General features: G+C 49.6%; 1 protein-coding gene across 2 annotated transcripts; it reads right to left on the bottom strand.

Annotated features, from left to right (window-relative positions):
* Positions 1-954: 954 nt before the first annotated feature.
* TNIP2 (TNFAIP3 interacting protein 2) lies at positions 955-26398 on the bottom strand. Of its 2 annotated transcripts, XM_041751331.1 has the most exons (6): positions 26016-26398; positions 6305-6592; positions 4664-4753; positions 3976-4242; positions 3693-3812; positions 955-1698 (listed from the first exon to the last, which is right to left on the bottom strand). In XM_041751331.1, the coding sequence occupies exons 1-6, from the start codon at positions 26292-26294 to the stop codon at positions 1435-1437; spliced, it is 1308 nt and encodes a 435-aa protein (XP_041607265.1). In that variant the 5' UTR covers positions 26295-26398; the 3' UTR covers positions 955-1434. The 2 variants fall into 2 exon arrangements, with proteins under 2 accessions (XP_041607265.1, XP_041607266.1); XM_041751332.1 differs by lacking the exon at positions 4664-4753.
* Between the last annotated feature and the right edge of the window lie 717 nt (positions 26399-27115).

The raw sequence follows: 27115 nt of genomic DNA, 5'->3' as shown, positions 1-27115 counted from the left end.
ACTGTGTCAACTTTACTCCCAAGGCCTGGCCCTCCCAGAGTTTCAAAGGAAAACCTGAAGTGTTTACTGAGCCCTAAATTCAAAGCTATCACCCCATAATATTCGTTCACTGAAATGTCTGCTCAGTTCCTTCTCTGTTTTCCATCTGCTGTTCTTGCCCCAGAATCCTTAGGGTCTTGCTCGAAGCACGCACAATTTGGGGTCAGCCAAGGATCTGAGGGAGCCAAGGATCCCCCTTGTGTGGCTCCCTTCTCTGGCATGTCCCCATCCTCTTTCCTGCATTCCGGTGTCCACAAACTTGCACCTCCTCAGTTCAGGAAGACTGAGGCTTTTCTGCTACAGCCTAGCCACCCTGTGCCACACAGGCCAGATCTTTCCCAGCTGGGCTCTTAGGGAGAGGGGTGCACAGGGAGTCCCAGAGGAAGTGATGCCTGGACTCTGACTTGAGGACTTAGCCAGATGTAAGGGTGAGCTCCTGGGAGGACAGGAGTTCAAATCCCAGCTTTGTTATTCAGCTCTTGTGTGACCTTGGGCAAGTGATTTCACCCTGCTGTGTCTCATCTCCCTTGTCTGTGTTGAGGATGATCATAACACTTAGGTTCTGGAATTGCTAGAAGTGAACCTGGCACACACACAGCACAGTGCCTCAGTCTCCCCTCCCGCTACCTCATTCCTGTCTCCTGACCCTCCACACTCATGTCTTGCTCTGTGGCTCCGATGTGCTCTTAGCAGGTACCTGCTTCCTCTCACCTCATTCCCAGCCCATGACTTCACACCCTGGGCTGGGGCTTAAATAGCCCAAAGGCAAAGCTGAGCTGGTGCCAGGTCAAGTGGTCTCTGACAGGCAGCAGACACACAGGAGTGTTTTTCCTTACCGGCTGGTTTGATGCCCACCCCACTGGAATACGTTGGTCCCTGCACCCCAACCCCCAGAATGCATTCTTAGAGCAGTCACCAGAGCAAGTGCATTTATTATGAAAATAAGTGATTGTGAAATGTCTCTGGACTTGCAGATATGTGGCAAAGGCACTGCAGTGCAGTTCAGTGCAGACACATGGCTCTGCGGTGGCAGAGACCAGCCCCAGGTAAGAGGTATGGCCAATGTGCTCAGCTCCGCAAACCTCCTGGTCCTTAGTCACCAGAACAAGGCAGGCCTTCACCCTGAGGCCCCCACGTGTGGTCCCCGCAGGCAGCCAGCTTTTCCCGGCAAGCCAGAGCGCACCCACTGGCAGGCTATGCGGGGCCATCATGTGGGCCTGGAGGGCCTGGCCTGACTGTGCCCTGCCTTGGTCTTGGTCCAGCTGGAGGGCCACACTCCTTCCCAGGAGCACATGCCCCCCTAGAGGTTCCCTCTGACCTGGTATGGGCCCCGATCTCGAGGGATCTCTAACCCCCACGGGAGGTGCCCGGGCACAGCAGCCCCGGCCACAGGGCTCACTGGCAGCACTCAGCCACATGCCTGAAGAGCTCCTCGCCTTGCTCATCGCCGAAGCACTGCAGACAGTGAGGGCACTGAAGGTCCCCCTGCCCTCTCCGGGTTGTTCCAGGACACCTGCCCTCGGTGGGTGAGTCCAGCCCCTGAGATCCAGTCCCAGTCCTCCGGCCACTAGGTGCCATGAGCTCCAGAGCATCAGTCTCTAAGTACTTGGGGGTTCTGTTCCCTGTATGAATCCGGCAGGAGCCTGGTTCCCGGCGGTCCTGGGAAAAAGCCAAGGGTCCAGTTACATGGGCTGCACAGGAGACCAGAAAATCACATATTGGGTTCTAGCATTTGAGATATTTCTTCTGAGTGGAGTGTGCACCCCTCACCCTGCTTCCTGGAGTAACCCAGAGCCCAAATATGGCCATGCTCCATGAAGAACCAGAGCGACCACATGGACACTCCTGCGCTCTCGTGAAGGGACCCACACCTCTGGGGCAGAAGGCCTGAGTGGCCCATCGGCCCTGGACACCAGCCCCCGATACCTCAGTGGAGAGGGAGTGGCAGAGCTTACAGTGGGAAGCTGGGCAAGCCATATCCCAGCCACCCACCGCACCTTCTCTGCAGGGCCCGGATACTGAGTACTTGGAGCCCCCAAAGACAGGGGTGCCTCAGACAGTGGCCTGCAGCACTCATCACTCTCATTCAGGAACTTCGTTCCAGTTGGCTCTGCTGCTTCGACTTCACATCTGAATTAGGATTTTCCACTGTGGGGCTAAGGCTCACTGCCTGCACCCTCACTCCTGCTCCAGGTCACCCAGGGGCTGAGCAACAGCACATGCTCCCCAGTGCTCGAGGGGCCACGGAGGCCACTTAGTGCACACAGCCGGTCCCCACCAGACCTGGAGCCAAGTTCTGGTCACTCCTATCGGCCCTGAGTTGTTGGGAGGCTGCCAAGGACCACAGCATTAGTGACCTTTCAACTCAAGAGCAACATGTTTCCAGCCAGAAACCCCACAGGCAAAGCCAAGTCACAGGAAGACCACCCCCACCCAGCTGGAGGGTGCTCCAGGGGACCGGGCCATGTGCACTAAGTGGCCTCCATGGCCCCCTGAACACTGGGGAGCATGTGCTGTTGCTCAGTCCCTGGGTGACCCAGGGCAGGAGTGAAGGTGTGGGCAGTGAGCCGTAGCCCCAGTGCAGAAAAATCCTAATGCTTGGGTTGAGGGTCCTCCAGTGTGCATCCCTCAACCAAACCCCACAGTCCTAGGGCCTTAGGAGAAGCAGGAATTTCCGATGGCGGCCAAGAAGGCTGCTGGGGCTGGTGAGGTCCTCCTGCCTCTCTCCGGGGGCCTGCAGATGTGGAGGGGACACAGACATCAGCCACGGTCCCCACCCACTTCACCCGCAAGTAGAAACAGCTGCCTTTGTGTGGGCACACTGCTATGGACTGGTCCAAGAGCGTGCAAGCACGTCCTCCATGGCTCCCTGTACCTTCCTGCCGTAGGGAAGCAGAATCCACCAATGAACCCTAGCAGCCATAACACAGGACAGTGTGGACAACTAACACTGCCCACAAGCCAACCAGAAGGGGCAGCTCCAAGGTCTGCTCAGCACCCCTGCTCCACCAGCTGCCTCGATCCCCAGAGGTGCCACTACTGTCCAGTCTGTGTCCAGATGAAGTTCTTTGAGGGGCCCAGGGTTCACTCTGGGGCCAGAGGTATGTTGGGTACTGGCAGAGGGGCTGAAGAAACCAAGCTTTCCTGGGGTTTCCGCAGAGCACTGAGCAGGTCTGGACGCCAAGGGGAAGAGGCGGTGGGTGCCATGCGTCCCACAGTGAGAGACTGTCAATTCTGATGCCTGCCAGGCCTGTCTAAGTGGGGTGGAGGGCCCACTGGCCCACAAGGCCCAACTCCATGCACGAGGCCCCTGCGCCATGAGATGGGGGACATCACTGGACACCTGGGGCCTCAGCATCCACATCTGTGGAATGGGCTAACCAGGGTCCCCACCTCACAGCCACACAGAGGGCAGGACAGGCCCCATAGACACAGCTACCTCTGCCACCACACCACCATGCCAGCTTTCCACACAGTGCAACGGAGGTCCTCCACCACCACGTCCCAACACCTGGCAGGACGGCTCGGGCCCACACAGGGAAGTAAGGAGTCTGGGGCCTTGACAAGTGTCTCAGGCTAGCACTCGAAATTCATGGAAAGAAAAGTGAGAGAAACACTGAGCCTAAATGAGGAGAAAAGCCTTCGGGCCCTACCTGTGTCCAGGATGCCTGTTGCCGCAAGGAAGCCACCTGTTCCTCGAGCTCCTGAATCCTGCCCTGGGCCCGTTCCCGGTCTGCCCTTTCTGAGGTGAAATCATCCTTGTACGCGAGAATCTGAAAGGAGGCCAGACGCTCCACAGTTACGGTGCTGAACCATTTCAGCTCAGGAAGGAGAAAGTCCCCACCCACCCCTGCTGCCACTTGCCATGCGACTGACCGCCAGTGCCCCCTGCAGGCAGACGCCCCCCTATGGCCACCTGGAGCCCTGAGCGGCTACCTGCTGCTCCAGCATCTGCACCCGCTCCAGTGCCGCATCACGGGCCCCCCTAACGGCCGCCAGCTCCCGCCGCCCATCTGCACAGGCACGTATCCTCTCCTCCAGCTGCCTGTTGAGCCTGGAAATCTCCTTCCTCATCAGCTCAGGGCAGGAGGTCTTCTCGGGCTCTGGGGGGGCCTGCAGCCCCTGAAGCTGAACGTGGAGCCCCCTCACGTACTCGTCCCTGCTGGCATCGTAGCGCTGCCACTTCGCATTGAGGTCTTCCACCTGAGGAGACAGAGCCACAGAGCTGTACAAGGCGGCCGAGACCAGGAAGCTCTGTTAGCAACAATTAGCTAATGAGTTCTTTCTGTAAACAGATGTTGCCTCACTTTGCTCAGATGTTCAGAAGGGACTCTGACCACCAGACGCACCAAGGCACGGTGCTGACGTCCACGAGCAACTGTCTTAAACAGACATGGACTCGGTAAATGCTCCTGCCTTAAAAGCTGCATTTGATAGAAATGTTTGCACCTCCTTTCTTGATCTACAAGTTAACCGGTGGGGGGACAGAGTGACAGCATGTTCTCTGCACCTTTAGACAAAAAGGTCAGGTCTCTGGGGACTGTGTCAGCCCAGGTAGCCCGAGGGAGACACCAGCCCTGAGCACCACCAATGGTGGGATAAGTGAAACAGGACAGACACTCACATGAATCAGCTTCTGTCTTAACAGGCGGTTTTCTTCCTGTAACTTCTCAATAACGGCCTGGACAGAGGCAGCACCACCTGTGCACTCTGGCTGCAGAAGGAAGGGACAGGGGAAGACGCCGTGTTGCTGAACATGACACACACAGCAAGAGGGGAGGAAGCTGGACCTGGAGACGGAGGCCACAGATGGTGCAGGTGTGCATTCGGGAGAGGAGTAGAGCAGAGATGCGAGAAGGTGGGGTGGGGGTTGGGGGGCTTGCTCAGGCCTCGCCCAGACCCCACCACCAACCGGACAGCCTGGTGTATGGTCTCCCATGGCCTCAGATTCTCCATCATCACAGGAGTCGGAGCACAGGCACTTTGTCCCACGATTGAACAGAGGACATGCTGGCCTCGGGCCACCTGGCGCAGGCCTGGCCAGGAACCAGGCTCACTCCTCCAAGCACACCACACCATCGCCTCTGCAGAGTCAGGGTCGACCTCAGGGGTTCCACATGCAGCAATTCGACCCACACCACGTTCACACCAAAAGCCACATCCCTAACCAACTCTGACAGTGGTGGGCAGACCTAAGCAAAAAGTCTCAAGAAGTCCATCTGAATCCGAGAAATTCGGTGCATTTAACAGAACAAGGGGCTGTATGCTGGTGACATTGCTTTTGAGAATTCCCCATGAATGATAGAGGAAGTGTGTGTCCTCACCAAGCAGGACGGGAAGCCCCAGGTGACTCAGCAGAGTCCCAGGGTGGGAAGTTACACTGGTTTAGGGGCTGCACTGGCCTCACTGCAGCCCCAGGCCAACCATCCTGTGTAGCTACTTCCAGGTCCCCACAAGGAAATGACACAGTGACTCAAAGTCAAATGAGCGTGCCCGCTTCCTCCCAGACAGCACTTGTCTTTTGGCTTCTGAAATACACGAGTGTTCTGAGGTTCCCTTTTCATGGAATCCCCCCAACGGGGATGGGTGGTTCTCAAACGAAGGTTCTCCCCACACAGGCTCTCAGTGAAGATGCTGCTAAGGAGCTGGGCAGCCTATCCCCTCTAGAACATCACAGAGTGTGTTTTCACATGAACGTGGTGGCAGCCCCAGAGAGCCACCTAGAAAGGACCCTGCTTTGCACACCCCCAGCCAGCTATGCAGGAGGACCAGGGCACAGCCAGTGCTGCTCCACTCAGACATGTGGATCTACAGAAGGTCAGCACCCGCTGCCCTTTGTGGCAGGCTAGGGCCTGGCTCCTGTGCATGAGGCACGAAGAGGGGCTGCCTTCCCTGCTGTGCAGTCTGCTCACCTGGCTGATGCTCAAGCACTGACATTTGCTCAGACCAGGCCTGCACTGGCTCTGCCCTCTTGTCCTCAGCTCAGTGAGGCTGATGAGGCCACAGTGCATGCAGCGTCCAGGAGGGAGGGGCTGGTGAGACAGGCTGCCCTGCTTTCCTATCACATACATACTGCATGTTCCATCATTCTAGAAGAAACCCCTGGATAGGTGGGCTTTGCCACAAGAGCTGGGTCTCAATACTGGGAATAAGTGGGCTCTGGGCGCCCCGATTCCCGTGGCTGCTGAGGGATTCTGCAGCCCCCAAGCAGTGTCTCCCTGCAGAGGCCTTCACCACCATCTACACACACATGTACAGAGCCTACCTCAGGACTCTTCCCCCTCAGGTTCCCCTGAGCACGCTGTTGTTCATCCAGACACTTGGCCAGATGCTGGCACATGTGGGCGGTGGCAGCCAGAGTCCTCCTCAGCTGATGGGTCTCATCAGCCAAGGAGCGGCACAGAATGTCACTGGCAGCCCGGGCACGTTCCTTCTCCGCCACGCTCCTCCGCAGCAGTGCAACTTCCTTCTCTCGCTCGTGCTCCGGCTGGCTCATCAGCTGCTGTGTCTCCTTCTCTTTTTCTTTTAGTTGCTCAGAAAGTCTCTCAATTTCCTAAGAGGAAGATTTTAAAGCACATTTATTAAAAGAAGCAAGGTCAGAAAAATGTTCACAAAAAGAAAAATTGGCATGGACATGCCATCACTAGATGACAGTCATGATTCAGAGGTCAGCTTCTGAAATGTAATTAACTGGAGTTTTCAACCTCAAATGGTCTTTCTGAAAGTTCAATCTAAAATTCTGTTTTCACAAGTAAGTGCACAATTTTAGATAGTACATCAACAAACTTAGTAAAAGTGTGGCACATCCATACGCTTCTTTATAGGGAAGCTAGAACCCACAGTGGGCGAGCCCCATGAAGTCTGTGTGTCCTGCCCCCTGGCACTTGGAATGTGACTTTATGTAGAAACAGGGTCCCTGCAGATGTAACGGTTTCAGAGGAAGCCATTCTGGATGGGAAGAGGCCCTGATCCAGTGACTCTCGTGCTTAGAAGACGAAGGAAATGTGGACAGATACAAGGCAGTGCGATGACAGAGGCCACAGATGCAGAGGTGAGCTGCAGACTGCGGGAGCCAGGAAGCTGGAAGAGGCAGAGAAAGAGCCAGAGCCCTGCCCACACCTTCAGCTCAGGCTCTGCCTCTGGGAGTGCGGAAGACTACAAGGCTGATGAACCAAGCCCTGTTGATGATGCTTTGTCACAGCAGCAATAGGAAATGAATGCACCCAACCACGGTCACCTCTTTAAAAAAAGTTCTTAAAATTACAGTCTGCTTTCTGTCTGGCCTTAATTTTTGCTTTTCTGTTCACAGGACCCTGCAATGCCTGCAGCAAGAGGAGGAGGGCAGGGCAAAGAAAGCAGCCTGCAGGTGGGAAGGCAGCATCAGGTGGGGGAAAAGGGCGGGAGAGGAGAGGCCAGGCTTCCAGGAGAACATGCAGGCAAGCAGGGGGTCCCGGCCACAAGCATGAGGAGGGACAGATGCCAGGACCCTCAGCAGGAGGAGAGGCTGGGCCATGTTACCAGAGGGCCCCTGGATGAGTCTTCTCTAACATGTGTTAGACAAAAACAAAAACCATGCATGATTATAACAAATTCAGGGAATTCTGTGAAAATCTAAATCCCTCTTTTCCCACTTACCCTCCACCCTGAGTGCCACTTTCCAGAGGCAGCTCATCACCACGTGGGCACTTATCTTTCCAGGATGTGCACAAGCATCCACAACAGCAGCCTTCACACACAGATAGGGCCTGCATCGGCATGCTCTTCACCCTGCTGTCCTCCCCCACCCCCACCCCCCAAACCCCCATACTACCTCTGCTTGCCCCTTTCTTTCCCCACCCAGCCTGGAAGCACACAGCACATTCCAGGTCTGTGGAGCAGCCTCCAACACACAAACATGTGGCTGGTGCACACACCTTCACAGGAGACATGCCCCAGAGTCACACGCTAGGCCATCTTAAGACTGGATTAAGAAATAAGTGGTGGAACTCGGGGACATGGCCAGACACGGTGTCACACTGTGCACCTGGCGAGGAGCCCAAAACCGAGATTGTTGCCTAACGTGTTCCCTCACCCATGTTCCCTCATCCCCCCGCAGATGTCCGCAATTCAGGGCACCTCTGCTGCACAGCTTGTGATGGCCATTCCTCTGACTTGTCCGCCTCAGGACCACTCTCTGATGTCACCCTTGAGTAGAGTGCAAGCAAGCCTTTCTGGACTGAAGGAGGAGGAGGACCCTCCCTGAAAGCTGCCTCATCAGCATCGGTACCTCCTCCCAACAGAGGGCCCTTCAGCTCCAGGCTGGTGCCACAGGACTTGGAGGGGCGGGGCCTGGGGGCCGAGTCCACATAGCTGAGAACCAACCATGTGGCCTCCTTAACATAAAACTCAATAGACAATCAATAGACAAGAAAAGTCCAAATCTGAGGGTAAACTCAGACCATTCCTGTGGCCTTGAGCCTAGAAACACAAAACTAGGCCTCATTATTAGCCTGGAATTTTTCTTTAAAAACTGACCACCTTTTAACAGGTCTCACAAGCTGAGCCTTCTCTGTGTTCTTATTGTCTGGACAGTACTTACTGCAGGAGCCTCGCCCTCTAATGTGTCGGCCCCCTGGCCCAGCCTCAGTTTCCCTCTGCCTACATGACAGCTTTGGTCTTGCTTTGTTGCCCCTGTGGAAGGAAGTCCTGAGGGCAGTGACCTTTCTTTGCCGTGCTCCTTGATCTCAGACTGCTCCCCTCACAGCGGGCCCAGAAGTGTGTGCAGAGTGAATAGATGGTGCATAAAGAGGTATGCCCTGAGATGCCATTTCCATTAAAATGTCAAAGTTACTCAAATTAGCACGATGGAGAAATGTCTCTATCCTTGTTCGTATCTAATACTGAAGTTTATTCAGGGTAATTGCATCTCAATGTGTGAAACAGACAACACATATACAAATATATGTAACAGGACTACAGTTGGGAGTCCTATAAACAATACCCATAGAGGCTGGTCTCCGGGGGATCATTAGCAAACAACCACAGTGACAGCAGGAGCACCTCCTGCTTGCTCTGCCCTCACTCCGTGCCAGCCATGCAGTTTCTACACATCCTACGAGCCAGCTTCTGCCGTCTCTCCCACTCTACAAGTAGGCCAACCAAGGCTCATGGGATCGGTAGCCATTGGAGTGACGGGTAAAGAGGCCACCACAGCCTCAATGTCCTCCTGGAGGCGGAAGGGCTTCAGGCGAGACCTGAATTCTAAGCATCCTTCCTCCCTGGTCATGGAGACAGTGGGAGAAACAAGCAGCCATACAAACAGTGGGGCACATGTCCCCCAGCTCAGGGGGCTCATGGAGCTTCCCAAGGGCATGCTCCATCTCCACACTCTGGCCCAGGGCACCAGGCCCAGTCCCATGTGAATACCCAGTAACTGTCTAGGAGTAAGACTGGGCATGAAAAGAGTCAGGATCCGGACTCTCTTCTCAGCCTGCTCACGATACAGACACAGAAAAACCACAGACACGTGGCTGACTGCAGGGGTGAGGTTAGTTCTGAAGGACTCACCAGCCTTACTTTTGTCTTCAAAACCAGCTTTCAGGGACGCCTGGGGGGGCTCAGTCAAGTGTCTGCCTTCCATTTAGGTCATGATCTCAGGCAGGGCCCTGGGATTGAGCCCTACTTTGGCTCCCTGCTCAGTGGGGAGTCTGCTTCTCCCTCTACCTCTGCCTCCACTTATACTAGCTCTTTCTTTCTCTCTGCCTCAAATAAATAAAATCTTTATTTTTTATTTATTTATTTATTTATTTATTTATTTATTTATTTATTTATGAGTTATGAGAGAGAGAGAGAGAGAGAGAGAGGCAGAGGGAGAAGCAGGCTCCATGCAGGGAGCCCGAAGTGGGACTCGATCCCGGGACTTGAGCATCACGCCCTGGGCCGAAGGCCGGCGCCAAACCACTGAGCCACCCAGGGGATCCCCTAAATAAAATCTTTAAAAAAGCTTTCAAACATCACTTTAGAAAGAACCTAGTTCACCTGGAGGCTTGCTGGGGATATTACCCTACTCTTCTTCATAGCTGGGAATCTCCCAGAGCTAGAAAAACAAAAGCAAAACCACTAGAGGGTGGTGCACTGCACAGCAGGGCAGCCCCCAAAAGCATCCTCCCACCAGCAGCATGAGGGGCCCCAGGTTTTTGGCACTCTGCTTGCTCTGAAGTTGGACAGAGAGGTACTGATCGATCTGGCCAAGGGCCCTTGTGTAATCAGAAAAATACAGACCACCGCTGTCAGAGAGCAAGGCCTGTCCTAGAATCCCAGCTTTATACACGTACACTGCACAGGAATCAGCACATGGGCTAATGTCCCCCCCACGAGAGCCTTTTGCTGGAACCCACAATTTCATGGCTCCATCTCAAGATACAAAAGTAGGAAGAATTCTATAGTCTGTGGATCAGCCTTAAAAATAAAAGGCACAGCCTCCCGGCCCTCATCCCGGTCCGTATTAGTGTGTTCAGGCTGCCCTAACAAAGTCCACAACAGAAATTTACTCTCTCACAATTCTGGAAGCCAGAAGTCCAAAATCCAGGTATCAGTAGGGCCATGCTTCCTCCAGGGCAAGAAGGAAAGATCCTTCCTGTCTCTTCCAGCTTCTGGGGGTTGCCAGTAATCCTGTACTTGTAGATGCAGCACTTCAATCTCTGCCTCCATCTTCATGAGGCCTTCTGATAAGGACACCAACCATCAATCCACCCTAATCCAGAATGACATCATTTTAATGTCTTGCATCTAGTAAAGACCCTATTTCCAAAAAAGATCCCACTCATAGGGGGCGAGAGGGACATGCCCAACCCAGTGCAGTCCCCGTCTCTCTCTCCTTTCTGCACATCCGTAATAGGCGCCCATGTGCTGCTTGCAGCCCAGCCCCTGCTGTCCCTGTGACCCACCCTAAGAGGACCATAAGAGAACAAGAACACAGGAATTTTAGGAAAGGCCAGTTAACTGAGCCTTTACCATAAGTGCCAAACAGATGTACCCTGGGAAGCAGTGATAGGAGAGCAACATGTTTCCTCCCCTCTGGAAGAGCATAGTGGAAGAGCAAGGCAAACAAAGGACAGAAGCTAATGCAGCTTGGAGGATTCTGGGAAGATGGTGGAACAGGAAGCACCAGGACTCTATCTCCCACCTGAAAAACAGCTGCACTGACGGAATCCATCTGATGTCACTGTTCTGTAAACTGGAATTCTACCGAAGGATTGCAACTTCCAGGGGAGGACTTGGCCATTCAGCTGAGCTTACTTTCAACCCCTTTCACCCCAGCCCATCCCCCACACCCAGCCACCCACCTGTGTTTCTGCAGCAACTAGCACACATCTTGCAGGAGCCAGGGTGGGCCAAAAAGAAACTGTCCTCCAAACACTGGAAATTTGTGCTCTGATCATTGATTGTTCCTTCCTATCACAAAGGTGCAGATGCAGAGAAAGGAAGCCACTTTGCTCCCCTATGGTTGCAAAGACCCTCTCCAGCTGAAGCAACCTGGACATTCAAAGGGAGGGAGCCCGTTCCCCCCACTCCACTTCATTGTTCTCTTTTCCAACCCTCAGGAACCAGACACTAAAGACAAGGACATTCAGGCCTGTTGACATACAGACAGACATACATAAAAATACACACACACACAAAATAAAGACAAGGACATTCAGAAGCAACTGCATATAAAGAAGAAATTATAAAGTGCCCACATTTAACCAGGAAGAGGCACAGGCTCAGAAGAGACCTGAGCAAACCTCGAGATATCCCTCAGGTTGATCCTTGGCACAGAGACAGCCTATAACAATCAAAGAAAAAGCATAAAACCTTCAGGAAGGGGGAGAATCTGATTTCTAGACATAAAACATTAGATCCAAATGTCCAATTCTTAACAAAAAAATCACAAGGCATCCAAAGACAGGAAAATATGGCCTATTTAAAGGGAAAAAAAGTTAAATAAATAAATAAAAATAAAGGAAAAAAGTTAAACAGAATTATCCCTTTAAAAGACCTGATGGGACACATAGATCAATGGAACAGAAGAGAGAACCCAGAAGTGGACCCTGAAATGTATGGCCATCTAATATTCGATAAAGGAGGAAAGACTATCCATTGGAAGAAAGACAGTCTCTTCAATAAATGGTGCTGGGAAAATTGGACATCCACATGCAGAAGAATGAAACTGGACCACTCTCTTTCACCATACACAAAGATAAACTCAAAATGGATGAGAGATCTAAATGTGAGACAAGAGTCCATCAAAATCATAGAAGAGAACACAGGCAACACCCTTTTTGAACTCGGCCACAGTAACTTCTTGCAAGATACATCCACAAAGGCAAAAGAAACAAAAGCAAAAACGAACTATTGGGACTTCATCAAGATAAGAAGCTTTTGCACAGCAAAGGATACAGTCAACAAAACTAAAAGACAACCTACAGAATGGGAGAAGATATTTGCAAATGACATATCAGATAAAGGGCTAGTTTCCAAAATCTATAAAGAACTTATTAAACTCAACACCAAAGAAACAAACAATCCAATCATGAAATGGGCAAAAGACATGAAGAGAAATCTCACAGAGGAAGACATGGACATGGCCAACATGCACATGAGAAAATGCTCTGCATCACTTGCCATCAGGGAAATACAAATCAAAACCACAATGAGATACCACCTCACACCAGTGAGAATGGGGAAAATTAACAAGGCAGGAAACAACAAATGTTGGAGAGGATGCGGAGAAAAGGGAACCCTCTTACACTGTTGGTGGGAATGTGAACTGGTGCAGCCACTCTGGAAAACTGTGTGGAGGTTCCTCAAAGAGTTAAAAATAGACCTGCCCTACGACCCAGCAATTGCACTGTTGGGAATTTACCCCAAAGATTCAGATGCAATGAAACATCGGGACACCTGCACCCCGACGTTTCTATCAGCAATGGCCACAATAGCCAAACTGTGGAAGGAGCCTTGGTGTCCATCGAAAGATGAATGGATAAAGAAGATGTGGTTTATGTATACAATGGAATATTACTCAGCAATTAGAAACGACAAATACCCACCATTTGCTTCAACGTGGATGGAACTGGAGGGTATTATGCTGAGTGAAATAAGTCAATCGGAGAAGGACAAACAGTGTATGTTCTCATTCATTTGGGGAATATGAATAATAGTGAAAGGGAATATAAAGGAAGGGAAAAGAAATGTTGGGAAATATCAGGAAGGGAGACAGAACATAAAGACTCCTAACTCGGGGAAACGAACTAGGGGTGGTGGAAGGGGAGGAGGGCGGGTGTTGGAGGGGAATAGGTGACGGGCACTGAGGTGGACACTTGACGGGATGAGCACTGGGTGTTTTTCTGTATGTTGGTAAATTGAACACCAATAAAAATTAATTAAAAAAAAAATAAAAGACCTGATGGGGTGGCCCAGGTGGCTCAGCAATTAAGCGCTGCCTTCAGCCCAGGGTGTGACCCTGGAGACCCGGGATCCAGTCCCACGTCAGGCTTCCTGCATGGAGCCTGCTTCTCCCTCTGCCTGTGTCTCTGCCTCTCTCTCTCTCTCTGTGTCTCTATGAATAAATAAATTTTTTAAATCTTTAAAAAAATAAAAATAAATAAAAGACCTGATGGCAGGCCGTCTAGACAAAGACTTTAAAACAACCATCTTAAAAATGCTCAGAAAATGAAAAGATGTGGAAAAAGTTAAGAAAGCACTATATAAACAAAACGGAAATATGAATAAAGAGACTTTTTTTAAAAAAGATTTAATTTATTTATTCATGAGAGAGAGACAGAGAGAGAGAGGCAGAGACACAGGCAGAAGGAGAAGCAGGCTCCATGCAGGGAGCCTGATACAGGACTCGATCCCGGGACTCCAGGATCATGCCCTGAGCTGAAGGCAGATGCTCAACCACTGAGCCACCCAGGTGTCCCTAAAGAGACTTTTAAAACCTAAAAAGAAACCAAAAGAGGAACGTGATCCCAGGGTCCTGGGATCAAGTCCCACATCAGGCTCCCCACAGGGAGACTGCTTCTCCCTCTATGTCTCTGCCTCTCTCTCTCTCTCTCATGAATAAACAAATGAAATCTTAAAAAAAAAAAAAAAACTCCCAACAAACAAAAGTCCAGGATCAGATGGCTTCACAGGTGAATTCTACTAAACATTTAAAGAAGAGTTAGGGAACACTAGGGTGATTCAGTCAGTTAAGCATTTGACTCTTGATTTCAGCTCAGGTCAGGATCTCAGGGTTGTGAGATCAAGCCCTGTATCAGACTCTGTACTATACCTACTTAAGATTCTTTCTTTCGGGCAGCCCTGGTGGCGCAGTGGTTTAGCGCCACCTGCAGCCTGGGGTGTGATCTGGGGACCCTGGATTGAGTCCTGTGTTGGGTTCCCTGCATGGAGCCTGCTTCTGCCTCTGCCCCTCTCTCTTTCTCTCTCTGTTTCTATGAATAAATAAATAAAATCTTTAAAAAAAAAAAAAGATTCTTTCTCTCTCTCAATAATAAATAAAATTTATTTTTTTAAAGATTTATTTATTTATTTATGATGGGGGGGGGCAGAGACACAGGCAGAGGGAGAAGCAGGCTCCATGCCGGGAGCCCGACGCGGGACTCGATCCCAGGACTCCAGGATCGCGCCCTGGGCCAAAGGCAGGCGCCAAACTGCTGAGCCACCCAGGGATCCCCATAAATAAAATTTAAAAAGAAGACTTAGTACCTCTCCATCTCAAACTATTCCAAAGAACAGAAGAGGAAGAAAAGCTTCTAAATTCATTCTATGAGGCCAGCATGCCCCAGATACCAAAACCAGATAAAGACACTACAAAAAAAAAAAAAGGAAAACTATAGATAAATGTCTCTGATGAACATACATGCAAAAATCCTTAACAAACTTTTTTTTTTCTTAACAAACTTTAGTAAACTAAATCCAACAATAAATTTTTTTAAAAATCTTTTACCCTGAGCAAGTAGGATTTACCCCAGGGATCTAAGGGTGGTTTAATATTCACAAATCAATCAATGTGATACATATTAACAAGAGAAAGAATAAAAACCATATGATCATATTGATAGATGCAGAAAAAGCATCTGACAAAGTACAAAATTCCATTCATGATAAAAACTCTCAACAAAATAGGTTTAAAGAGAACACACCTCAACATAGTAAAGGCCATATATGAAAAACCCACTCTAATATCATATTCAAGTGAAAAACAGAGATTTTCCTCTAAGATCCAGAACAAGTTAAAGATGTCTACTCTCACCACTTTTATTCAACATAGTACTGGAAATCCTAGCAATAGCAATCAGGCAAGAAAAAGAAATAAAAAGCATCCAAATTGATAAGGAAGGAAAAAAAGTAATCATTTATGTCCATGTGTGATTCCACAATTTGAAGGGCAAGAACTGGACCTTGATCATCTTTGCATTCCCCTAGGGTAGTGCTTAAAAGAATATGTAGTTGACATTTTATAAGGTAATGAAGGTAGTCACAATGCCCCCAATTTAACTTTACAGCCACTTCCTATGTTATTCTCTATACTCTTCACTCTAATTCTACTGGATTAACACTGCTCCAAAGCCCGGTACAACAACCCTGACACTATACATGCTTGTGAAATGAATATACTAGACTCAATATTAGGAGAAATGGAAAAACATAACCCACGATGCCTGCACATACACACTCCATTCCATACAGAAGATGCTCAATAGGGTAGCCTGTGTGGCTCAGCGGTTTGAGCGCCTGCCTTCCACCCAGGGCGTGATCCTGGAGTCCCAGGATCGAGTCCCACGTCAGACTCCCTGTATGGAGCCTACTCCTCCCTCTGCCTGTGTCTCTGCCTCTCTCTCTCTGTGTGTCTATCATGAATAAATAAATAAAATCTTAAAAAAAAGAAGATGCTCAATAAATAAACACTTAAGTAGCAATGGTAGGTGATATTCACATCTTCTGAGTACCAACTAGGTGCAAAGGATTATGCTAGGTTTTCATATATGTTAAATCACATGTTCCTCACAATACAAAACTCATAATGTACTATATAACTGTTTTATACATTTTCCATAAAGGCAATTGATTATTTCTACAATCTCTATTTTCTCAACTAGTATATAAGCTTCTTTTTTTTAAAAGATTTTATTTGGATGCCTGGGTGGCTCAGATGGTTGGGCATCTGCCTTTGGCTCAGGTCATGATCCAGGGGTCCTGGGATTGAGCTGGGCTCCTCCTTGTTCAGCACTGGGTCTCCTTCTCCCCCTACCCCTTCCCCCTGCTCTTGCTCTCTCTCTCTCTCAAATAAAGTATTTTAAAAAATGATTTTCTTTCTTTCTTTATTTGAAAGAGAGAGCACATGACCAGGGGTTGGGGGTGGGGGAGTGGCAGAGGTAAAGGGAGAAGTAGGCAGGCTCCTTGCTCAACAGGGGGCTCATGGGGCTCTATCCCAGGACCCCAAGATCATGCCTGAGCTGAAGGCAGACACTAAAGTGACAAGCCGTTCAAGCACCCAGTATATAAGCTTCATAAAAGGTAGGAATCTGCCTTTCTTGATCCTTTCTGCACTTCCTGGACCTATCAAAACATCTGGCACAGAGTAGGCATTCAACAAATACCTAATGCATGAATGAATAAATAGACAAATATTCCTATGATCTAGGTCTTGTTATTTTAGTTTTACTGATAAGAAAATCAGAATATTAAGTGACTTCCCCAAAGTAACATAGCTAGAAAGCATCAGAATCAGATTTAAAGTATACTGTTTTTTAATACTTAATGTAACAATTGCTCCTCATTGATGCACAATAATGAGGAAGTATTATAACCCAGAATACTTCTACAAATCCCTTGGGAACCTTCTAAAAGGAAACTTTAGCAAGCTTCATCAGTTTCTTAAAGACCGTGAAAAGGTGATGCTCATAACTAAGGTTATCCCTGGCTCCCAGTTTGCTGCAATGGACTGTTTACAACAGCCTTCTCAGCTCCCCCTTTCTTCTATAAAAAAGCATTCCTCTTGTTTATTGTCTGGACTTGCCTATGGTTTTGCTGTAGTTTGCATGAACTGCAAATCTCTACTATCCGGAATAAACCCATTTTTGCTGGTAAAATAACACAGTTTATTTTTAGGTTTAACATTACCCAAAGTGATCTATAGATTCAATGCAATTCCTATCAAAATCCAGATGATTTGCTTTTTGCAGAAATAGAAAAACTCATCCTATATAGAATATAGAATCTCAAGGCACCCCAAATACCCAGAACAATCTTAAAAGAAGAAAAAAGGAACAAAGCAAGATTTGTACTACCTGAATTCAAAACTGATTACAAAGCTACAGTAACCAAAACAGTGTGATACTGGCATAAAAACAGACATTTACACAAAGGGAATGGAAGAGTGAGCCCAGGAACAAACCCTTGCATATAGGTCAAATGGTTGTTGACAAGGGCTCTAAGACCATCTAACAGGAGAAGGATAATTTTTTCAACAAATGGTGCTAGGAAAACGGGACATCCACATGCAGAAGAATAAAGATGGACTCTTTTTAAACATCATATAAAACAATTAACTCAAAATGGGTCAAACACTTAAATGTAAGACTTAAAACTACAAAACTCTTATAGGAAACATGGCAGAAGCTTCACAATATCGAATTTGGCAGTCATTTCTTAGGTATGACACTAGGGCATAGGAAACAAAAGAATTTCTCTGTAGCATGTGACATTGTTTGACAGCATATTACCCACAGTAGAACTTCTCTCAAACTTGGAGTCAGTCCTTTCAAATCCGGCCACTTTGTCAACCAAGTTTATGCAATATTCTCGATCCTTGTCGTTTCAACAATCCTCACAGCCTCATCATCAGGAGTAGACTCCATCTCAAAAAGTCACCTTCCTTGCTCCTCCATAAGAAGCACTTCCTCATCTGTTCAAGTGTTATCCTGAGATGGCAGCATTTCCGTCCCCACTCTGGGCTCCACTTCTAGTTCTCCTGCTGTTCCCAACAAATCTGCAGTGGCTTCCTCCATAAGCACTGGAACCCACTTCTCCCAAACTCCTGTTAGTATTGATATTGATCCATGGGAATATTTTCTTAGTGGCATCTAGAATGGTGAATCTTTCCAGAAGATTCTCAATGTACTCTGCCCAGATCTAGCAGAGGAATCACCATCTAGGACATCCAGAGCCTTGTGAAATGTGTTCCCCAAGATGACTCCTTGCTCTGTGGGCTGCAGTATGGTGTTAATAGGCGTGAAAACAACACTAATCTCTCTGTACATCATCAGAGCTCTTGGGTGACCAGGTACAATGTCAATGAGCAGTTAGTATTTCGAAAGGAATCTTTTTTTTTTTTTTTTTCCTGAGCAGTAGGTCTCAACAGTGGGCTTAGGATATTTGGTAAACCATGTCGGAAACACATATGCTGTGGTCCAGCCTGTGTTATTCCATTTGTAGAGCACAGGCCGAGGAGAGGGAGCCCAATTCTTAAGGGCCCTAAGAATCTTCAGGATAGTAAGTGAGCACTGGCTTCAACTTAAAGTCACCAGCTGCATTAGCCCCTAACAAGGGAGTCAGCCTGTCCCTTGAACCTTTGCAACCTGGCGCTGAGGACTCCTCTCTAGCTAGGAAGTGCTACTAGATGGCAACTTCTCCCCCAAATAAGGCTGTTGTGTCTACACTGAGAATCTATTGTCAGGAACCACCTTCACGAATGATTCTAGCTGGATCTTCTGCAGGACTCGCTGCAGCTTCTCCATCAGCACTTGCTGCTTCACCTGGCACTTCTTTCCTTAAACCTCAGGAACCCACCTCTGCTAGCTTCAGACTTTTCTTCTGCAGCTTCCTCATCTCCCTCAGCCTTCATGGAACTGAAGAGAGTCAGGGTCTTGCTCTGGATTAGGCTTTGGCTTAAGGGAACACTGGGGCTGGTTCAATCTTCTATCCAGACTACTAAAATTTCCTCCCTATCAGCAATTAGGCCATTTTGCTTTTCTTATCGTTCATGTGTTGGCAGGAGTAGCGCTCTTAATTTCCTTCAAGAACTTTTCCTTGGCATTTGCAACTTGGCCATTTGGCACAAGAGGCCTACTTTCGGCATCTCTCAGCTTTAGACATCCCCTCCTCACTAAGCTTAATCATTTCTAGCTTTTGATTTCAAGTGAGGTATGTGTGACTCTTCCTTTCACTTGAGCACTTAAAGGTCATTACAGGGTTATTAATTGGCCTAATTTCCATATCATTGTGTCTCAGGGATGAGGGAAGAGAGGGAAAGATAGATGGGGGAATGGCTGGTCAGTGGAACAGTCAGAACACACACATAAAAAAAAAAAAAGAACACACACATATTAAGTGTGCTGTCTTTTATGGGCACACTTCATGGTACCCTAAAACAAGTACAATAGTAACATCAAAGATCACTGAACACACATCATATAACAAACAATAATAAAAATAATGAAAATTTTTGAAATATGAGAATTACCAAACTATGACACAGAGACATGAAGTGAGCAAATGCTGTTAGAAAAATGAGGCCAGGGATCCCTGGGTGGCGCAGCGGTTTGGCGCCTGCCTTTGGCCCAGGGCACGATCCTGGAGACCCGGGATCGAATCCCATGTCGGGCTCCCGGTGCATGGAGCCTGCTTCTCCCTCTGCCTATGTCTCTGCTTCTCTCTCTGTGTGTGACTATCATAAATAAATTTAAAAAATTTAAAAAAATGAGGCCAGTAGACTTACTTGATGCAAGGTTGTTACAAACTTACTTTCTTTCATTCTTTCTTTCTTTTTCTTTCCTTTTTTTAATAATCTCTACACTCAATGCAGGGCTCACAACTCTGAAATCAAGAGTCACATGCTCCACCTACTGAGCCAGGCAGGTGCCCTGTCACAAACTTTCAATTTATAAAAAGCATAAGAGCCGAGCAGCACAATAAAATGAGGTATGCCTGTATTCTTAAAACTCCACAACAACAATATAACCAATTCAAAAATGGGCAAAGGACTTGATATTTCCTTTTTTTTTTTTTAAAGATTTTACTTATTTATGATAGTCACACAGACAGAGAGAGAGAGAGAGGCAGAGACACAGACAGAGGGAGAAGCAGGCTCCATACAGGGAGCCCGACGTGAGATTCAATCCCGGGTCTCCAGGATCGCGCCCTGGGCCAAAGGCAGGTGCTAAACTGCTGCGCCACCCAGGGATCCCAGGACTTGATATTTCCTAAGAAGATACACAAATTGCTGATAAGCACATGAAATGATGCTCAACATCACTAATCATTAGAAAACTGCAAATCAAAACTACAATCATTTTGTATTAAATCACCACATACTCATCAGGATGGCAACTGTAAAAAAAAAAAAAAAAAGAAAACATGGAAAATAACTAATGTTGGTGGGAACATGGAGAAAATGCATCCCTGTGCAATGCTGGTGGAAATCCAAAATGGTGTAGCCACTGTGGAAAAACAGCATAGTGGTTCCTCAAAAAATGATGCAGAATTGCCCTATGATCTACCAATTCCACTTGGCACATACCCAAAAGAACTGAAAGCAGGGTCTCAAAGGTATGTTTGTACACACATATCCAGAGCAGCAGTGTTATTCATAATAGCTGAAACATGAAAGCAACCCAGTGTCTATCAACAGATGAGTGGATAAGCAAAATGTGATATATATGTACAATGGAATATTATTCAGCCTTAAAAAGAAGGAAATTCTGGCACATGATACAACACAGATAAACCTGCAGAACATCATGCTGAGTGAAATAAGTCAGTCACAAAAAGATAAATACTGTAGGATTCCACTTCTATGAGGTCCCTAGAGGAGTCAAGTCACAGGGACAGAAAGCATATTTGCCAAGGGTGGTGGCTGTGAGGGCAGGAAGATGGGGAGTTACAGTTTAAAGAGCATAGAGTTTCAGGTTTACAAGAGCAAAAAAGGTATGGAGATAGACAGATGGTTAAAACCCAACCAATGACACAGCTAACACAGCCCACTGTAAAGGATGAATGCTGCTCCACTCCAGAGAAAGCACGGCAGAACAGGGAAAGGCAGGCCAGAAGGGAGAGGAAGCTGGTTGGCAGCACCAGGCAGGACCCATGAGGCCAGCACTCGGCTAGTAATGAAGTGGTGTTGAGCAGTTATGGGCCACAGAGTGAATTAATACCATTATCCCAAAGTCTTAATTGGAAGGCCTTTGGGTAAAGTTCCCCACATGGGCCTCGTGTTACAAACAAGGGAAGGTCTTGGGTCTTACTGTGGTGGTAGAGAACCAGAATCCTCAAGATTGATCTGGCCCCATCACGTGCTCTCTGTGCTCAGTCACAGATGCACAGGTCACGGGGCAGTCCCTGCACACCTGAGGACACAGCCTCCGCATCCTCTCTGGGACCCTCAGTCTCTACCAACCCAGAGTCCCTGCTCCTAATGTGCTGGCCGACTTGGCCACTGATGAGACCAATCTATTGATCAATTCTTCTCATTGTTTTCACTTTGCACAGTGTGAAATCTCTCCATTCGTCCACAGGTTCTGTGACAGACCCAGACAGGTGGAGGAGTGAGCCACAAACATTTAATCACATAAGATACCAGATTGTTAAAAATGCTACTTAAATAATTAAAAATCCTAAAACGAAACCTATATGTCACGGGTAGAGGACTACATAGATCTAGGACTATAGATCCACTTGTCTGGGTCCTGGTTAGAGGCTGTGGGGCCTCAGGATGCCAGGGCTGACCACCAACAGCCTCCACACTCCAAGTAGAGTCCTGCTACTTGCAGGTGTGTGTAAGCTGGTGGTGGGTATGATGCACTCTGGTCCCTGCTCTGCACTCATCTCTGGTGCCCACAACCAAGCAACTTCTGAATTTTCCTTCTGGGACACCTGGGTGGCTCAGTGGTTGAGCACCTGCCTTTGGCTCAGGGCGTGATCCTGGGGTCCCAGGATCGAGTCCCACATCAGGCTCCTTGCATGGAGCCTGTTTCTCCCTCTGCCTGTATCTCTGCCTCTCTCTGTCTCTCATGAATAAATAAAATCTTTTTTAAAAAGTAAAAATAAATAAATTTTCCTTCTGAGCTGATGAGTTATGAACCACCTTCCCCAGAAGAGGGAGAGCACTTCAGTGAGGTAGACATCTAGCTTCTAGAAGCAACTAAAATGATGCAGATGAGAAAATACTTGCAACGTGACATGAAGATGTACAGACAACATGATCTCAAGCAAGCCCAGTATGTATATACCCTGTGTGTAAAGGAAAAACAGGGAGGACGTATGCCAATAAACTAACACTGGTTACCCCCACACTGTGGGATTTATAGTGGCTGTTATTTTATTCTTTATTCTTTCTGCTGTTTTTCAGATATTCAAAATTACTTTTATAGTTAAAAAAAAAAAAAGGAGGGTATGTGTGCAAGTCTCTTTTTCACTCTAAAGTGTGGCTGTAGGGCTAAGCCTAGAAATGAAAATTGTCTTTTGCAGCTACTCCTTTTGCAGACCTAGTTTCTTTCCTGGGACAACCCAGATAATAGCTATGGCCCAAATGAGGCACTAGAGTCCACCCAAAGGTGTGCAGCAGCACTTCCCAATTGCTCTTAGGACAAACACTGACTCTTGCTCCCAGACTGGGCATCTATGGTACTTCACAAAGACAAACATAACACCAACAGCAGGGATGAAGAGGAGGGAAAGTGAGATTTAAGTCTGTTATCCAATACTCGCAGGCACCGCAGCCCCGTCATCACTCCCAGCAGAGGAGGACAGTTACTACTGAAAGACTCATTTACGACTGAGGTTGAATGTTGCCCCAAAACATAACCGGGGTTCACATGGCCCAGAACCCAGCATGAACACATACACACCAGGAGCCTATGCTTGTGTACTACACATACACAAAAACCCCAGAACCCAGTGTCTACACACACAACACAGAATTGAACACACACATACACAGAACCTTCCACATGCATGCACAATCCACTAAGAACACAATACAGTCACAACCCTCACACCCAATGAGGGGGCAGACTTCTTAGAGCCCAAATACACACCCATCAGAATTCCACACAGGCAGATACCCCTCAGACCTAACACAGACAAACACCCCTAACAACTAACAAGGACACACATCCCTTACACCTACTAAGAATGACATTTTAGAACCCAAACGAGCACACATACCTCCCAGAATCCACCACAGGCACACAAACTTTCCTCTGAACCAACATGGGAGCTCCTCCTCAAAACCTAATACACAAAACTTCATAACCAATAACTCACCCCTCGTCCCAACACAAACAGAAAAACACCCTCAGAACCAACATGGACACACAACCTTCAGACCCAATACAGGCATACAGACCTCTCAGAACTCAACACGGAGCACACACCCTCTTCCAAATGAACATCTACTCACACCCCTCAATACACAACTTGGGCACAACAATTCCTCAAAATCCAACATGAGTGCATACCCCCCTCAGACACGACACAGGCACACACACCTCAAACCCTACATAGGCAAACACACGTCTCAGAACCCAAAATGAGAAAAAAAAAAAAAAAAGAACCCAAAATGAGGATGCACACACCTGAGACCCAACACAGGGGCACAAACACACCTCAAAATCAACAGCGGTACACAACCCTCATCCAATATGGGAGCACAGCTTTCATAACCAACATTCAACATACACACCCCAGACTCAACACAGACAGAACACTTCTCAGAAACCAACATGGACACACAACCCTCAGAACACAATACTGGCATACACAACCCTTAGAAAAAACATGGATATACAACCACTGGACCCAACACAGGCACAGCGCAGGAATATACATCCCTCAGAACCAACATAAACACACAAGCCTCTGACCCAGACAGGCACACAAACTCCTCGGTAGCCAACACAGGCAAACACACCTCACAAACCCACATGGGTGCAAACTCCTTGATGCCACCACAGACACACTACTCAGAACCAAAACAGACATCGTGGTACTCTCTGACCCAACATGGGTGTACACACCCCTCACAACAAACATGGGAGTATAACACTCTGAAGCCAACATGCATGCACAGACCTCAGAACTGACACAAACACCTCAGACCTAAAATGGACACACACACCACTGAGAAGCCACTGAGGTACACATCTCCTTCGGAACCCAACATAAACACAACCCCTTAGAACCTAGGCAGGCACATTATCTCTCAAGTCAACTCAGACACAAACCTGAAGAACCAACATGGGCAGATAACCCTTAGACCTGACACAGGTACACATGCCCCACAGAACCCAAGAGGCACACACACTCCTCAGAACCAACAGACACACGACACTCTCAGCCAGCCAGGAAGCACATCCTTCAAAACCTGACACATGAACACACCCCTCAAAACCCAGGACGAGAGCACACTCCTCAGAATCAACACAAATACACATCCTTCATATGCAACATAGAGACACGTCAGAAACAACAAGCACAAAAAGAAGAAGAAGAAGAAGAAGCAGCAGCAGCAGCAGCAAGGACAGGCAGCCCTTTAAAACCAAATGGAGGGATGCCTGGGTGGCTCAAAGGGTTAGCGTCTGCCTTCCGCTGAGGTCATGATCCCAGGGTTCCAGATCGAGTTCCATGTTGGGCTCCCTGCATGGAGCCTGCTTCTCCCACTGCCTGTGTCTCTGCCTCTCTCTCTCTGTGTCTCTCATGAATAAATAAGTTCTTTAAAAAATAAATAAAAATAAAACCAAATGGAACCCAACCCTCAGACCTAATATGGGAGCACACCCCTCAGAATCAACACAAACACGCACCCCTCAGACCCAAGAGAGGAGCTCACACCTCAGAGCCTAACATACACAAACACCCCTCCGACAAAATCGAGGCACATACCCCCTCAGAACCCAATGTGAGTATCATACGCCTTGACCCAACACAGGAACATACACCTTCAGACCAACAAGGACTCACAACCCTTAACATGAGCACGCCCCTCTGACCCAACACAGGATACACTCTTCAGAATCTAACACACTCACATACCCTCAGAATCAACAGGAACACACAACCTTCAGACCAAACCAAGCACACTAACTCCTCAAAACCCGACGGGGGCTTACACACCTCAGAACCAAAAGACGTACAACCCTTATGCTCAACACCGCTTCATATACACCCCTCAGAACCCGCAGAGCCACACAACAGGTAAGCCTGACACAACCTTCAAATATAAATGCGCACACAGTCCTTGACACAACCTGGAGCACACCCCTCAGAACATAACACACACACACCCCCTCAGAGCCAACCGGCACAAACACCCCTCATACACAACCACCCTTAGGTCCAATGGGACACAAATACCTCGAACCCAGAATGGGCACAAACGCACAGACGCAACACCGGAGTGCACCCTCACCTGAGGGCTGGCAACACCGCCCCCAAACCTTAGGCCCCGAAGCGCCACCAAGAATGCACAACCCTCACACCCGTCAGAAGCACGCTAGAGCGGAGTCCCGACGGAGTCCCGACGGAGTCCCGACGGAGTCCCGACGGGCAGGAGGAGCTGTCCCCCTCCCGCTCCTCCTCCGTCGCAAACCCGACAGGCAGCGGGACGGCATCGCCCAGGACGGCGGGCTTCTGTCCAAGGAGCCGCCCCTCCTTGTTCGGCGGCCTCACCTACTGCAATTCTCTGCTCCTCCCGAATAAACCTAGTTTTGCTGGGAAACGACTGGCAGCCTTAGCTTTAAGGTTAAGGCGTCCGCGTGCGTCCTCAGAACCGACAGGCCGACGCGAGAGCGCCCGGGGAGCTGCGCACCGGCACCGACAGCCCTCCGGGCCGGCCCACCGCCCTCGCTCTCGAGCCCGGGGCACCGCGTGCAGACCTCTCAGGGCCTCCCGGGGCTCGCCCCGTCAGTCCCCGCCGCTCGCCCCGGAAGCGCGCTCGCCCGCCGCGGCCGCACCTGGCGCAGCGCCGCCTCGCCGGCGCCGCCCTCCCGCTGCCGGAGCTGCTCCCGGAAGCGTGCCACCTGCTCCAGCAGCGCGTCCACGAGCGAGGGCGCCGCGTCCCCCTCGAGCGCGGCCAGGCGGGCGCGGAGGCGCTCTATGAGGGCATCCCGGGCGGCCAGCTGGTCCTGCAGGCGCCGCAGTCGCTGCCCGGCCTCGTGGTACAGGCCGCAGAGCGCCGCCGCCGCGCGCGCCGCCCCCTCCTGCCCCCCAGACCCGGCGCCCCCTGAGGCCATGGCCGTGGGCCTTGACCGCCGTTCGCGGGTGCCGCCAACTTCCGCGCCCGGGCTGGGCGGGCGCCGCACCTTCCCGGAACTTTTCCCGGCGCGCCCCGCCCACCGCCGAGAGCCCCGCCCCACACACAGCGACCGGCGTGGCCCCTGACCCGGGGAAAGGCCGTCCCAGACCCTTCGACAGCCCGCCCCGCCCCCACTGCAGCCCGGCCCCGCCCATGGCGACCGCGTGGCCCCGCCCCCTGCCGACAGCCCGGCCCCGCCCCCGGCGACCAAGGTGGCCCCTGAGGAACGGAAAGGCTGTCCCAGACCCTTCCACGGCCCGGCCCCGCCCCCTCGCAGCCCGGCCCCGCCCCCTCGCAGCCCGGCCCCGCCCCTTCGCAGGCCCCAGCTTTGTGACCTGGTGGTCCTCCTCTGGGTGGCAGGCTTGTCCCAGCGGCCCGGTTCCCCTCCTCCTCCAACGTCGAAGTTTTCAAGGAGTCAGCGGAGAGGAGAAGCGAGGGTAAGCCGCCTCTATGCAGCCGCTGATAGGAGGGAAAGAAGGGAGTCAAGGGCGACCTCCAGTGCTGGACCCGTGCGCGGGTCACATCCGCGACCTGCAGGCCAGGCTGGCCATGCCGAGCAACTTGAGCAGGGCAAGGTTCCAAGAGCGGAGCCCCGGGGGGTGCTCCCTCCCAGCTGCAGGGCAGTGGCGCGGGGCAGGGCGCTGCCCCGAGCCCGAGCCCGGCTCCAAGGTATTCTTAGAACAGAAGGCGGAGGGAACTGCCCTGCTCTACCCTCACCTTCCCATCTCTTTCCCTCCCACAACTGCCCAGACCAACCAC

Source organism: Vulpes lagopus, chromosome 4 (assembly GCF_018345385.1).
Source record: "Vulpes lagopus strain Blue_001 chromosome 4, ASM1834538v1, whole genome shotgun sequence".
In the NCBI taxonomy this organism is placed as follows: Eukaryota; Metazoa; Chordata; class Mammalia; order Carnivora; family Canidae; genus Vulpes; species Vulpes lagopus.
The sequence above is the reverse complement of the archived record's forward strand: the minus strand, read 5'-3'. Positions and strand labels throughout refer to the sequence as shown.

Coding starts and splice junctions, on each gene's coding strand:
- TNIP2 (XM_041751331.1), bottom strand. CDS start 26,294: ATGGCCTCAGGGGGCGCCGGGTCTGGGGGGCAGGAGGGGGCGGCGCGC. Junction 6,593..26,015: donor GCGAGGCGGCGCTGCGCCAG/GTGCGGCCGCGG, acceptor TCTTCCTCTTAG/GAAATTGAGAGACTTTCTGA. Junction 4,243..4,663: donor TAAGACAGAAGCTGATTCAT/GTGAGTGTCTGT, acceptor CTGTCTCCTCAG/GTGGAAGACCTCAATGCGAA.